The following is a 15,013-nucleotide window of genomic DNA, read 5'->3' as shown; positions in this document are numbered from 1 at the left end:
GCTGAAGAGAGAAGAAAATAACATACGAGAAAAGAAGATAATTTGGTGAACTCCTTTTTTTTTTGTATTTAAATCATTTTCATTTTAATTTAACCTCAAATAAAATTTTGCTTATCATAATAGCACATAATTAAACCTTTTTGTAACATTAGAAATTAAGTTATTATAACAAAGAATACAAATAGCGTTGAGTTAAAGTTATTAAAAGTGCATGTTAAAAATAGTGTTAATAATGCCTTTCAAAAACAAATAGTGTTAATAATAGTGAGGAACATATAATACTTTTTTCAAGTGTATTGATTACCTGAGAGTATATAAAATTGTTATATAGGGTCAATTTGTCAGAATATATTACTAATTTTTCATGTTAATTGACAAGATAATATATAGATTGCAAAGAAAACCCAACTACAAACTAGAACATATTTCAATCTTGTAGGTCCCAAAACCGACCACGAACGAATTTTGCAATTGATAAAAATTTTGAGACGAGTGCGGTAAATCTTTGACCGAACATAAATAATATAAAGATAAGATATATGAACGATCTCATTATCGGTTAAAAGATTTGATATATTAATAAAGAACCGACCCACCCAAACCATGTAGGTTCATCTTAGTATCCTCAAACGGTTTGTGGGTACACCATGGAAAAACACACACATACAAAGATACATAAGCCTATTTATGACCTAATATTAAACATTCTAGAAGCCTTATCCCATTGAAGCTAAATAAATAGCAAATGTCTAACGTCACAAACGTATCGGTTTTCTAGTAGCGCATAAAACCTACTTCGAAACACTAATTACAAAATTTAATTAATAAGTTTATGAAAGCTAAAAATAGTAATATTCTCTTAATCTCTTACTGAAAAAGGCTGAACAAAACTTCCTAAAATTTTAATAAATTTAATGGGCCTATTATCAAACCACAATTGAGGAGAGTGCCCCATGAGTATGACCCAAATTCCCCATCACCCTTTCACTCTTCTTGTTCTTATTATTAATCTTAACCATCACCACCTCTCCTTCCTAACATACGCTCTTATCACCCAGACATGCGTACATCACGATTAACCCTCACCTTCATGCTAATATGCACCTTTCTCCCACCATCATCACCAAACCCCAAAGACGAATCATGCTTAATACATTTATTCCAATCCTTCAAAGATCCCAACAATAACCTCCGAAACTGGACCAAACAAACATTCCCAAACCCATGTTCCAACTTCAACTTCAACCTCGTTGGTGTCACATGCAACAACGGCCGCGTGTACAAACTTTCCCTCCAAACCCTTAAACCTCCAAGGAACCATATCACCCTATATTTCCAACTGCACTAATTTACAATCTCTAGACTTATCCAACAACCAGCTTACTGGACTTCAATACCTTGTCAACCTAGCTGTACTTGCCCTCTCATCTAACCGTCTCTCCGGAAACATCCCGCAGGAGCTGGCATTGTGTAGTTACCTTAATGTTATTGATATACATGATAATGAGCTCACGGGATGATTCCGGGGCAGTTGGGTGAGTTGGTGCGGTTGTCGTTTTTGATGTTTCGGGTAATAAGTTGTCGGGGTTGATAACGTCGAGTTTGGGGAATCGGAGTGGAAACTTGGTGCAGTTTAGTGTGAGTTCGTATGTTGCACTACAAGAAAATAGTGTTTTAGGGGTGATGCCCGTCGTCCCTAAAAGCATGATTTATCGCCCTAAAGAGGCGCCCCTAATACCTCGTCACTAATACGCCTTTTGTCGTCCCAAAAAATACTAGGTGTCCTTAAAGGTGTCGCCCCTAAAGGTATGGTTCGCCTCTATTGGTGTCGTCAGTAAAACGTTTCCGATTAAACTCCGGCGACACTCCTGTGAAGTATTAGTGACGATCCCTCGCCCCTAAAAGCCTTTGAAATTTATTAAAAAAAAATCGTATTTCCGGTTATTTCCATATTTTTTCAAGATTTTTACTATAATTTTATACAGACATTTGTCACAACGATTCATATATATAAACATCAACTTATAAAAGTACATACATGTCAACGTACTAGTACTAAACAACATTTAAACCGATAGAGTAGCTAGTTAATTAAGATCCATACTATCATTCGTCGCCTTCATCCATGTCATCCTCGTTGTCTTTGCTTGATTCTTTTTGGCGATTTCCTCTAGGTGATGCAGAAATTTGGATCTTGAAATAAACTAGCAATTTGGGCCTACAAAATAAGATGTATATGTTGTAAGTAAACACCTTTAAACTTAATACTAGGGTTTATTCTAGCCATGTGCAGCACATAAAAACTTAATCCTAAGGCCTACAAAATAAGTCGTCGCCCCTAAAGCTGTGTGTACGATAAAACCCTAGCCGTCGATCAATATCCATATCAACGGCTAGGGTTTATTCTAGCCATGTGCAACGCGGATCGGTGGCTTGTCGCCCTAAAGCCAGCTTTTCTTGTAGTGTTGGTAATAAGAGGCTTTAAGGGTATCCGTTGGGTTTGATAAGAGGTTTCCCTCTCCTTTCCTTTTCTTTCCTTGATTAAAAAACTCAAGAACAAGGCGTTAGTGATTTAGTTCCCTCTAAACTATAATGTCATACTAAATACTTATATGATATATATTTTTTACCTTTCTATAAATTGTGATATTAGAAACAGACGATTATTGCTGGCAAGTTCAACCGGTCCTATTTGTATTTTGTAGACTAGTAGAGGCCGGGTAGAGTTGAGCGCGGTGTCGTTACTAAAAATGGGTACCATAACTGAAAATACTCGGTACGGTGTCGAAGACAAAACTTCAGTAGAATACTGGTATTGTACCAATCCCGAAACCTCAAAAAGTAGGTACCGAATTGGTAACGGCAATACTCGACTTGGTATCGTCATCTGCTCATCCCTTGCAGAGGATTCAGTTTGGTCCAATTTCCTTATGCTGCTTTGTCACGCTTTGCCTTTTCAAGAGTGAGGGTTCAAATCTCATCATAATAAAAAAATTATAATAGTTTAGAAGTATGCTTAGGTTTGACGTTTTAAATAGCACTATATATAGAAGTACCACTTCCTAGACTATCAAGGCTAGGGATGATGTAGCTTAGTGATTGAGTGTGAACATATAGAAAAAGTTGATGAGCTAACATGAAGAAAAAAAAAGGATAGCTTAAAGATGAGATGAGATGGGTGAAAAAATCCCACTTCCTTTATTTTTAAATAAATGGCTTGTACAAGGGACTGAATACAAGTATAAATTTAAGGGACCAATGGAAATAAGAAAAGGGAAAATAGGAACACATTCGAGTAAGTTTGATGATTAATGTTCGTAATTATAGATCAGACATATAAATATCCTACTGGATGTGTTACAATTTCTAGTAATGAGGAGAAACTATACAATTAATATTATTATAAATTGTAAGCCTAATAACCATAAGAATAGTAGCATGGAATTAATATGCTATCATGATCATTGTATGTTCATGTAACAATGGAATGGATTAATATTTAAACTTGTTGATGATATGGTGATTAGTGGTTACCTCCCTAATGTTTCAACATATAGAGATATGATTAAAGGGATGTGTTTGGAAAGGTCAACATATAAATTGATTACAAACAAAAAAAAATCACTACAATTTCAAGTTCTCTGCATGTAGCATGTTAGTGTAGCAAAAAGATAAAGACAATCGTCCCGCTTCTCGCTCTTCATTCATCCGGTTACTCCTTATGATGATCCGTTTCATCAAATATCTCATCCTGCATAATACCACAACACAAAAACAAGTTACATCAAAACAAATTTTGAAAAATAATCAACAAAAAAAATAAATTAATGTTACATTTATAAGCTCTTCCATAACATCTTCCATTGTTATGATTCCTATGACTTCCCCTTCTTGTCTGAAAGACGAAAATGGTTTGTCTGTTATATTAACAACCCCGGGCAAGAATTTATCCGACCACCTTCTGCTTTTAGAGGATTCTGCACGTGACACGTTCCCACTTCCCGAAACCTTAAACCTGTTGAATGTTCTGCTTCTTAAACCTGCATTCCTATTGCTTTCGTTCAAGATGTCTACTCTAACTTCACTTGTCCGCCTGCTTGTTGACTGAAGCACTGTTTGACTTTGGCTTTGACTTTTCCTTTGGCTTTGAGTTGGATGTTGAATCACCACAGCTATGTGGCTAAGACCTTTTTGGAACTCGTTTAGTATGTCGTATAACGGCATTGTATCTGAAACCCTGTATATGATACCGTCATAAAAATGGTAATTTTAAACTGTTCATTGAAATGATAAGTTTGATCTATTGGCTGAAAATGGTAATTTTGAATCGGTACGGAAAATGGCTGTTTCAACCCGTTTACAAAAAAATGATAGTTTTGACCCCTTTAATAAAATGGTAAAAATTTATACATTTAATTTTGATATATAATAAAACTTGTAGTTTTGACCCGTTTACTAAAAACGGTATTTTTGACCTATGCACTAAAAATGATTATTTTGACTTTTTCACTTAAAATAATAGTTTTGACCTGTTCACCGAAAATTGTAACTTTGACCCGTTCATTAAAAATGGCCTTTTTGACCTGTTTACTGAAAATGATAACTTTGACATCTGTAGTAAATATGGTAATTTTGACCCGTTCATTAAAAATGGTAATGCTGACCCATTCACCGAAACTAATAATTTTGACCCGTTTACTAAAAAATGGTAACTTTGACCGGTTCACTTTAAATGGTAACTTTGATCGGTTCACCAAAAATGATAATTTTGATCCGTTCACTAACAATGATCTTTTTTTTGACGATTTTTTCATAAATTATTGATAAGGTTAATGTTAATTCATACCTGGGAATAAGTCGAAGTGTGATATTTTTATAGGTACACAATCTGCTGGATTGATGTTCACTAGATTTTTCACCTGTTGTGTTGTTCACAACGATTAAGAGCGTTCAAGATTGTTATCTAGACTATTGCAATAATTACCATTTTATGTAAATATTTACCAAAAGAGCTCCAATTATGTTTCCAGGTTGATCATAGTATACCGGTACTCTGCTATAACCCTTTTCTATAATTAAATTCATCAAATTTCTATCAAGTTTCGCGTTAATATCGACAGAAAACGTTTCAGATAAAGGTGTCATGGCGTCGTGTGCAGTTTTTGAGGTAAGTTCAAGTGCCCCTCCTATAATTGTTGTTTCATGAAGTGACAAACTTCCACCTTTACCAGCCTTCAACATGTATGCATAGTTTTATTAATATTATTATTAGAATTATATATATCTTTTGAAAGAACTAAATTAATTTGTTAACAAGGTTGGTTAATAATGTACGTTATTTCCATGAAAGTCAACCAATGTTTTCAACTCAGCTCTGCGAAAAAGACTAACATGTCCTTTACCCAATATGAAATCTAGCACCTGATGATAGTTAGTTCAAGAATCAAAGTATCAAACACAGTTTAAGGTTATGTTTCTAAAAATATAAAAATAAAAGTTAAAACTCACCTTGCTTATCGGGTAAGCTACGGGAAACCAAATCCAGACAAGAACACGAACAAGTGGAGTCACGGCTGCACCGATGGCAAGACCATAGCGTGTGCAAATTGACTGTGGTATTATCTGGTCAAAGTTACAGGCTCAGGTTCAGTTGACTTCTATTTTTTCTTTCAAAGTTCATATGTTTAATAAATTTATGTTGGAAACTTAGTATTCTAATTACCTCACCGAAGAAAAGTATTAACGTCACTGAAATGATGATAGCACCCAATTCCGGGACCAATTTGTTCAAGAATATAGGAAGTGCCTAGAACAATGAATATAACACATGTTTGACATTGTAAGCGCGCTTAAAGGTATATAAGTGGTTTGGCAAAAATATCAGAATTGAGCTCTAGCTTTGAAAAGTAACAAGTGTAGTATATTTGGTTTTTCAGTTTGTACCATGTTTGAAGTCTAACACTAACATCTGTTAAAGGTTATGTCAAGTTTTTAAAAAATGACAATCTTACCCTTTTAGCTAAGTTCAAATTACAAGGACCATTTGCCTAATTAATCTTTAATCCTAATTAATATACCTCCATGGAAGTAGCATTGCTGATCAAGAGTGTGCAAAGAATTAAATGATGCCTCTTCACAACTGATAAAATCTTTGCTGCATGCACACAAGTTTTTTTTTTCTGATTAATACAAGAAATCTATAAGGTTTCAGTTGTGATGTGCAACAAAACTAAGCATACATGCACAAAGACGGTCAACGGGCTTTCCTGATGCAGCAAGCACTTCAAGTTCAACAAGACTCATAGACAAGAGCCCAAGTGTGAGGCCCGACATCATTCCAGCAAACAATACTATCATCGCAACCACCGCAACATGAAAGAAGAAGTTTAGACTGCAACATGGTAATTCCTCCATTCCACTTTCAAAATCTAAAACCTTGATCTTTCATGTTTATGTTATAATAGGTTGGAAACAAAGAGATAGGATTTTTTGAGGATATTCCAATGAAAATAACTGTTTTTCATAAAAAACATATTTTAGGTTTTGTCACTTGGTTTATTTCTGTCTTTAGTACATACTACAGACAGATGCAAAACAATTGGAATGATAAAAACTTTGTTGGCCGATTTTTGATGCCTTGATATTATAGACTTGAGTTGTATGGAACAAAGCAGGCTCACTATTCTGCTATTTGTTTATTTCTTTTTGTGCATGTGTGTTGAAATACTATCAATTCAAACATCCAAAGGTTTAAGTGATAAAAGTATTATTTTGAAATATTTAAATTTGAGGGAAAATGGTTCAAATAAAAAAGATAAATGCTAAAAGTGTTAAGCAGTAACGGATCTAGACATAAATCTCAGGGGTAACGTTCAAAAAATATTTTTTTACCGAATTTCATATAGTGTAAACGAAACAAAAATATATTTCAACGGTTGCGATTGCATTCGGTAAAACCAACGCTAGCTTCAATATTCGACTAACCAAAGGAAAAGTGGTGTGTTTTCCAGTTTCCATCCTTACTCAAAAGGTCGTTACTAAAATACACCCTCTTTCTTCGTTACTAAAGTCATTCAGATGCATTTCAAAAATGTCACTATCTTAGATATGTCAAACTTGAAAAACGAATCTCGCATATTTAAACAAAACATATTTTCTAACAAACTAGTTAAGATTTCACTAGTGTTTGGTATGAAGTAATGATAGATGGAATGAAATGGATCATTCCAAATGAATGAAATAAAACATGTTTGGTTGCTATTCATCAATGGAATGATTTTTTTCTAAGGAATGCAGTTCTTTCCATATATAACATTTTTCATTCTATAGTAAAAGGTGGTTTTTCTTTCATTCCTTCTAAGAATGAAATGGAAAATGATAAATAATAATAATAATAAATATAATTATTTATTATTATTATTATTATTATTATTATTATTACTCCTATTGTTATTATTGTTATTTTAGTATCATCATTATTATTTTATTATAGTATAAATATTATTAAATTATAATTTTTATTATATTTTTATTACTATATCGCATTATCTTATTACTGTTTTATTAATTGACAAAAAAATATTATGATTTAATAATTTACCATTTAATAAAAAAAATAATAAAGTGATGATTTATTTCATTCCGGTAACCAAACAAGACAATGGAATAGTAATGATTCATTTCATTTCTTTGTTCATTTCATTCCATTGTCCATTCCATTGTCCATTCCATTCTTTCATTCATTCCATTACCCCATATCAAACATACCAATCTATTTCCATGTTTTTGAATTTGCATATCCAAAACCGTATTAAAAACTTCAGCCTCAAAATAATGATTCTGTAGAGCCTGTTTTTGTTTGATGTTTCTCATTCAAATGAAAGGAAAAAAAAGGTTATTTTTTTACAAGTTTTATGTTTTTCAAATCATAGTTATATTTTTGTATTAGTTTTTATTTATTTTAGTTATCTTATTAAAAAAATGGTTTAGGATAGAAGAGATGAGAAATGTGACCATTTCAAAGGTTAGTGATTGTAGCGATTGAATGGAAAGAGTAAAAAGGCTTATGAAAGAGAACGTGTTAAGGATGTGATGTACCTAGTGTGTTTCTCTATCCTAGACTCTTTCGTGTACTATCTAAAACCTAAGTTGCATTCTTACGACAATGTATTTGTAGTTGGAAATTCAAGAATTTTCGTTTAAGATAAAAATGAATCGGAGCAAGAATTAAGTGAAGGATGACTGGGTAAAAATGGTTGGGTTTATAATGAAAACAATTGCAATTCAATTATAAGGTTAAATTACAAATATCTAATAGCTGAAAGAATTATTTGTAATGAAATTAGCAATCAATTTGACATAACCTAAAGTTCAAAGCATTTGAAGTAAGGGAAAAAAAGTAAAAATAAATAAATAATAACCCAAACGTAAATCAACCAGTTTCCTATACTTTAATTGCTTTAACTTAAACATCAAAATTATAATAAAAGGAAATAACATGAAGGGGAGTAGGGAACTACTTAACATGGGCTACATCATGGAATCAAATGTGGCTGCTATATGATAAATTAGGTTGATGATATTACAAGCTTATCCATGTGGGCCTATTTGAATATATAGAGCCTAGAAAAATAAAACTTCACTTTTTAAGGTGGTACCTTTCGGCCTTTCGCCTTTCCCCACTCACAAAAGAATTGGATCCGCGCATTGTTTGAACTTGTTACAATGTTAGTATGTTACGCGTTGTTTTGTGTGTACAAAGGCAAGTGATATTGTAATAATAAGCGCATTCAGTGGCGGATTTTGTCATTAAAATAAAAAACTAAGCCATGTTAGAAAGAGTCAAACCAAAACAAGTCAAGTGAAAAATTACATAAAATTGTGGCACTCCTAAAGGTGGTGAATTGTCAATGGTACTTCTATGAAGTTTGTAAGTTCACGGGGCTAGCTGTAGTTATATGGGGGACGGCTAGCTGGTCATCTACAACCTATATAAACGTGTTGTAATGTACATGTTGTAATATAAATGGTTACACAGCTTAGGGGCGTTTTGAATCTATCAATTATTATATGAGAGAAAATTGATTTTCTATATGATACTTTTGATATTAATGTTTCGTAACAATTCACTCGTTATAAATCACGGATTTGACTCCTAAATTACAATTATGTTTAATTGTGTGTATTTCTAATCACAAAAGGTTTTAAATTTACTAAAGACATATTAGTGTTTGATATATCTGATTTGAATTAAAAACATTAAGACATCTATGTGTTCGTTGTGTTAGGTTACAAAAAAAATAATTTAAAAGTGACTAAAGGACACATTAGTGTTTGATATAGATATACATGATTTGAATACAAAAATAGGACATTCTAGTGTTAGATGTGTTGGTTGTCCTATCATACGCATTTGTGATATGTTCATAAGCTTGCTAAAAATATTATATAGGTTAAGTTGTGTGATTGATGAATCAGTTCATCGTATTTGGTATTAAATTTCTACAAAGAGTTATATTGATCGAGAAACTAGTAGATGGTCTATCTTTTAGCATGAGTCTACATTTAAGACTGTTATGTAATTATAACAATGTGCTTTATGACCACTGAGTTGTAGATATTACAAACTTGATCATCAAATAAAAAACAAGAAGATTATTGATGCATTTCGATTTTAATTGGTTATTTTTTTATTAGGATAAAGAGTCTTATTAGTAAAATACTAATTCAAAATAACTTTGTGACATTGTAGTGCATACATTTAATTCTTTCACATGTTCAAGATATTAACCACCTATGATGGTATATAGGCACACTATAGGCGTGACACTGTTTTTGCCAATCTTTCATATAAGATTTTGACATTTCATTATTTCAATTTGAAAATAAGACATGTTTGTTGTGCTTCCATTATGTATGTATTTACGTAGTACAAATGTACAATCGTTGTTTTCATGTTATATGTTAATATTAGCCTTTTCTTTTTCTTGTTCGTGACAAGAAAAATGAATATAAATCAAAAAGAAAAATATTTAAGAGTTGAACAAGGGAATTACTTATAAAAAAGATATTAAATTAAAAAGTTTTAAGAGTCAAGGACATTTGTTGTATGGGGCGTATTCCTACGTCTTTGTCATTATAAATCTTCTTGGGACCAAAACTTCTAACATGTTGTTACGACCCAACATACTAGCCTAGCTCAATCCGTTGTCCAATCCAATGCAGGCCGGCCCAAACGTGACACCAAAACTCCAGCCCGTTTGCTGGATTAATGAAGAAGGAGTGCTGCACATTTTTAGTAGTTATTTTACATGTTTCCCATGTTTGCATGCATTTAGTTAGTGGTAGAAGTATCCCACGTTTCTAGTTTTCTAGCAAACAATAAAGTGCATTTAGGAATTTTTCTTTTAAATTGCATTGTAATTTCCTTTTTGAAGATATATGAGAAAATCGTTCCAAAATTCCTCTGTGTTTTTAACCTTTCTTCTTGGAGATTTACCCACTCTACGGGTAGCTAACACATGTACGCATAGATTTATGTCGCCTATGGTAGTTTTATGTTCGGTTCCAACTTGCAACTAAAATACGTTAACAAATAACCATATAGGATGAATTAAGATAGCCGTCAAATTTTACGAGTTCACTTATTTAAAGGTGAATTATGTTTTTAAAGTGAACATATAAGCATGATGATTTCATGAATAAAATCAATATACCTTCTTAGGTTTTTTCTATTACCGGCACATAATATACCTTTTTAGGTTTTTTCTATTACTGACACATAATCTATCATATTAACTAATATCACCTAACCTTTGTGTCGAGACATGAAATGAATCTGACCTGATCCATGACGATGTTTCCACGGATTTCGAGATGAACGAACCACATCTGGGTCTTCTCCTCCGGCTGCTGTGACCTGCAATAGCATTTTGGGGGTGTGGAGGTGACCGCTAAGATGATCTTGAAGATCTCTTGTTCACAGACACAAAAATATGGTGGTGGCTCTTACTGAGAATGACCCACCCTTGATAAGGAGGTGGAGACCTCCTTATATAGGGAGCCTCATGGCCACCATCATGGTACCCTAATGGGCCTAGCCCAGTTAGGGTTACCTCCACAAAACCCCTCAGCCCAAAAACAAATGTATTAGCCCATATAATAAAATAAGCCCAAAACACAATAAATTAGGGTTCTTAGTACCATACCCCGACACTTTGCACCACATGTTTCGACCTCTTACCATTTTGATAGGGGTACTGGTGATTACTGATTTTAGTATCGTCAAGTTATTTTAAGTAATTGAATTTATTTTGTACACTAACTGAGAAATCAATATACCTATTAATACAAGTCACGAGGTGTAAACCTGCATTATAACTTAGATACCAAAGAACCCCTAAGGCTCCATAGAGCAAAACCCCTAGATCAAGGTGGGTTTCAAGAGGACACCACTCTTGGTAGGTTCCGATACATCATCCTGTCAGGTTAAATGATGTATCATATACTATCAAGCTAACAGACTTAAACTTTTGGGCACACAACACCAGGGCCAGCCTTAAGGCATTGTGGGGTAGTCGACGACCAAAAGCCCGATATCCCACTAGGCCCGAATATTGTTTTTCAAAAAAAATTATATGTATTTTTATAAAAAAAAAAAATATGTGTAATCAATGTTTCAGCACAATTACATAACCATTAGTTTGGTTTAGTGGTAAAGGCGTATGACATCTAACCAAAAGGTTGTGGGTTATGGTCTCATTTGAGCCATTTTTAAGCTTATTTTGTATACTAAAATTTTTTACGCAACTCAAATCATAATCAAGTAAGCTCATTTAAAATTAAATTGTTTAAACTCAACAAAATGTTCCTTTTACTTAAGGCCCAAAAAAGTTTTTGCCTTTGACCCAAAAAAATTTTCGCCTTCTCGAAGCTGGCCCTGCACAAGACCAACGAATATTGGTGCACGATACACACCTGCTAGTTAAACCTTTCGACAGAGAATCCCTATGCGACTCGGTTTTAGTGTTCTTTGTTTTTCTTCTTGTATCATCGGCTCATTGTGCAACCGGTGTCAAGATCCTTCAAATTTGAATAAAAAAAAGATAACTCGTTAGATAATACAATATCCTGACAGAAAAATAAAATAAATAAATAAATAAGTAGCATCGTCGCCGACACGAGGAAAGAAAAGAAAAGGATCCACATCATAGTTAACGTGACCCACGACCCTGACCCGCCTAACCCATTAGATTTAGAATTAGAATTCCCCAATTGAATTGAATTGAATTCCATCCATCAATTTCCCACTCACAATAACACAGATCCAAGATTCACCTTTCTTTCATTCAGGTTTCTTCATTTACTCTTCATCTTCTAATCTATCTATATTTCACTTTCTGCTTCATCTTCCATTCTTTTCTGTCTTTCCATGCACTAATTGCTACTTAATACTCGATTGCTTGTGCAAACATAAATCACTGGGAACCCTTTTGCCAATCTTATACAGCCAAAACCCAATCCAATTCTAAATCTTGAATACTAAAAATCAAACCTTTAACGTTTTTGTTCGTTTCTTTTGGCAGCTTAATAATAATAATAATAATAATCATGTCAAGAAGACCGGGTCCCACACGCCGATTTCCAGGTACCGGAGGTGGCCTCTTTCATTCCAAATCACAAACTCCTCCTTTATTATCCATTCTACTTGGATTACTAGTAAGCTCACTTACTTATTATATTTTCCCTCATATGTGTATATTAATTAGTTAAGTCTAATTCCATTATTTTCCCATAATCCAGGGAACAATTGTTGTCATTGGTTATGTTTTCAAAGGCTCAGGTTTGTATTAAAATGTTTGATGCACATATATTAAATATTTTATAATTAATTAAATTAATAATCTTGAAATGCAGCAGGTGGTTCTGCGGACCATAAAACATTTAGCAAGATCCAAAGTGACTTTAGTTGCGCGCACGATGTTCAAGCATCAATACCGATATTAAAGAAGACGTACGGTGACAGTATGCATAGGGTGTTGCACGTGGGGCCCGATACGTGTGCGATAGTGTCTCGGTTAAGAGAGGAGAAGGACACTGAAGCGTGGGGTGTGGAACCGTATGATGTTGAGGAAAGTGATGTGGCGTGTAGGAGTCTTGTGAGGAAGGGGCTTGTTCGGGTTGCTGATATTAAGTTCCCGTTACCGTATCGGGCTAAGTCGTTTTCGTTGATTATTGTTTCGGATTCGGTTGATTATTTGTCGCCTAAGTATCTTAATAAAACGCTTCCGGATTTGGCAAGGGTTTCTGCTCAAAATCTTGTTATATTCACAGGTAATTTTTTTTTGATAAATAATGATAGGTAAATAAAGGTCGAATTTATGGTTTTAAATTTTTAATCATGTTAGTATTTTATCTTGGTGTTGTTTTAGGTAAACCTAGTAATTCAAAAGCTAAACCCACACAAGCATCAAGATTTGGACGCCCGGTAAGCTAAACTTACATACTTGAGTTTTGTGATTGGGGTTGAAATTGGTCACTTTTGAATTGGTTGAAACTGACGGGCCGGGTCCGCCAGGACGAGCCTGGCCCGATTAGGTTGGGTTGACCAGCCTAGACGTGTACAAATTTGGTTCTTGGCCCAAACTGATTTGGGTTCGGTCAAAAGTTGTCAAGATGGTTTTTGGCACAAGCCAGTTTGGGTTCAGTCAATCGAGGTCAATATTGGTTTTTGGCCAAAACGGTTAAGATTGAAATCGGTTTATAAGGGGAAAAGGGTCTGGTCGGTACTGGTTTGGTTTTGAAAGTGGGTTATAACTGATTGGTTCGGGTTTAACCAGTTCTGACATAGGGGTTCTCAAACCAATTATAACCCTGCAGTTTGAGTCCTGTCCAAACCGGGTTCTCTCAAATCGGTTTTGGTTCCAACCTTGTTTTTATGTTCACCTCTGGACTACCAACAAGTTTTTTCAATTTTAAAAATAATTTTAATAAAAACAAATGTGCATTAATTATGATTAGTAAAACGATATTGTTACAGTAGTATATACTGAATTTAAGCGTATTTCAACCCACTGAGATTAAAACGCCTTGTATGTAATAAATTTTCTATGATTTGAAAACTAACAATTCAAATGACAATTTTGTAAAGGCTAAAATGCGGAGCGCTTCTTGGTGGGCCCGGTTTTTCGTGCAAACAAGCCTTGAAGAGAACGAAAAAGCCGCCAAGAAGTTTGAGCAGGCTGCTGCCAAGAGCTCATACAAACCAAAATGCCAAATTTTCCACTTGAATTCATACCATTAGTGGTGAGATATTAACTATTCATATTTCATAATCATTTTAGCTGGGATTTTAGCAACAAAAAGAAGCCTAGCTCATATATGAATATAGTTGTATTGTTCTTGTTTCAGTTTGGTGGAAAATGTTGATTGCATACTTGCATCACCACCCTTATGCTGTTATTTATACCAATTCATTAAGATTTTGCGAACCGATTCAATAGTTGTATAATTATTCGTTTAAAGACAAATAACAAGTTTAATAGCACTTGCTCTTATTTATATAAATATTTAACTTGTGACACTTTTATTTTCATGTCAAATTTACAACTTTCAACTTGAAAATAAATTGTGAATATGTTTGTTGGGGTTGGGTTGGGGTCACCATGAATGGCTTTTTATGTTACAAGCCAAGTGGTATGATGTTGGAATATTTACATAATAACATAGATGCCAGGATGTCAAAATTTGGATGTTTGCCACAAGAATATTGTCGTGAATGAGACGTCATCATATGCTAAAATGTCTAATCAATATGATGGGTTGGGCCCAACTTTAAAGAGGATATGATGTAAGTTGTTGTTTAATTAATGGGTTTATGTAATCCGGACCAATGAGTGTGAATGTAACATGTAAGGGGCCTACATGGGTGCTAAAAGAAAGGAAGCAAATGGGGCAATCAAGTTGGTGTTTGTTGAAGGGCATCGAGAAAGCAAAGGCATTTCACATTTGTCTC

The 15,013-nt window shown here is 33.9% G+C and overlaps 1 protein-coding gene and 2 pseudogenes across 2 annotated transcripts; 2 read left to right on the top strand and 1 right to left on the bottom strand.

Annotated features, from left to right (window-relative positions):
- The first annotated feature begins 1,060 nt into the window (after positions 1-1,060).
- Positions 1,061-1,749, top strand: LOC143624002 (uncharacterized; annotated as a pseudogene).
- Positions 1,750-3,448: 1,699 nt separating this feature from the next.
- LOC143624072 (DUF21 domain-containing protein At2g14520-like) lies at positions 3,449-6,651 on the bottom strand (annotated as a pseudogene). The gene is made up of 9 exons (XR_013152032.1): positions 6,240-6,651; positions 6,078-6,154; positions 5,723-5,806; positions 5,509-5,622; positions 5,335-5,421; positions 5,005-5,232; positions 4,847-4,919; positions 3,835-4,237; positions 3,449-3,751 (listed from the first exon to the last, which is right to left on the bottom strand). The product of XR_013152032.1 is annotated as a DUF21 domain-containing protein At2g14520-like (transcript).
- Positions 6,652-12,530: 5,879 nt separating this feature from the next.
- On the top strand, positions 12,531-14,537 carry LOC143624068 (putative pectin methylesterase CGR3). Its single transcript, XM_077094818.1, has 5 exons — positions 12,531-12,717; positions 12,802-12,841; positions 12,919-13,332; positions 13,431-13,486; positions 14,150-14,537. The coding sequence occupies exons 1-5, from the start codon at positions 12,610-12,612 to the stop codon at positions 14,300-14,302; spliced, it is 771 nt and encodes a 256-aa protein (XP_076950933.1). The 5' UTR covers positions 12,531-12,609; the 3' UTR covers positions 14,303-14,537.
- Positions 14,538-15,013: the final 476 nt, after the last annotated feature.

The sequence above is a fragment of the Bidens hawaiensis genome, unplaced genomic scaffold, assembly GCF_021521415.1.
Source record: "Bidens hawaiensis isolate Kalapana, Puna unplaced genomic scaffold, B.hawaiensis_p1.1 tig00003653_1, whole genome shotgun sequence".
Lineage (NCBI taxonomy): Eukaryota > Viridiplantae > Streptophyta > Magnoliopsida > Asterales > Asteraceae > Bidens > Bidens hawaiensis.
Note: the sequence above shows the minus strand (reverse complement) of the source record. Positions and strands in the feature narration are given on the sequence as shown.

Excerpts from the sequence above, each read along its gene's own strand:
- LOC143624068 (XM_077094818.1), top strand. The coding sequence starts at position 12,610 with ATGTCAAGAAGACCGGGTCCCACACGCCGATTTCCAGGTACCGGAGGT. Across the intron at positions 12,842-12,918 it reads TTATGTTTTCAAAGGCTCAG|GTGGTTCTGCGGACCATAAA; the intron begins GTTTGTATTAAA and ends GAAATGCAGCAG. Across the intron at positions 13,487-14,149 it reads CATCAAGATTTGGACGCCCG|GCTAAAATGCGGAGCGCTTC; the intron begins GTAAGCTAAACT and ends AATTTTGTAAAG.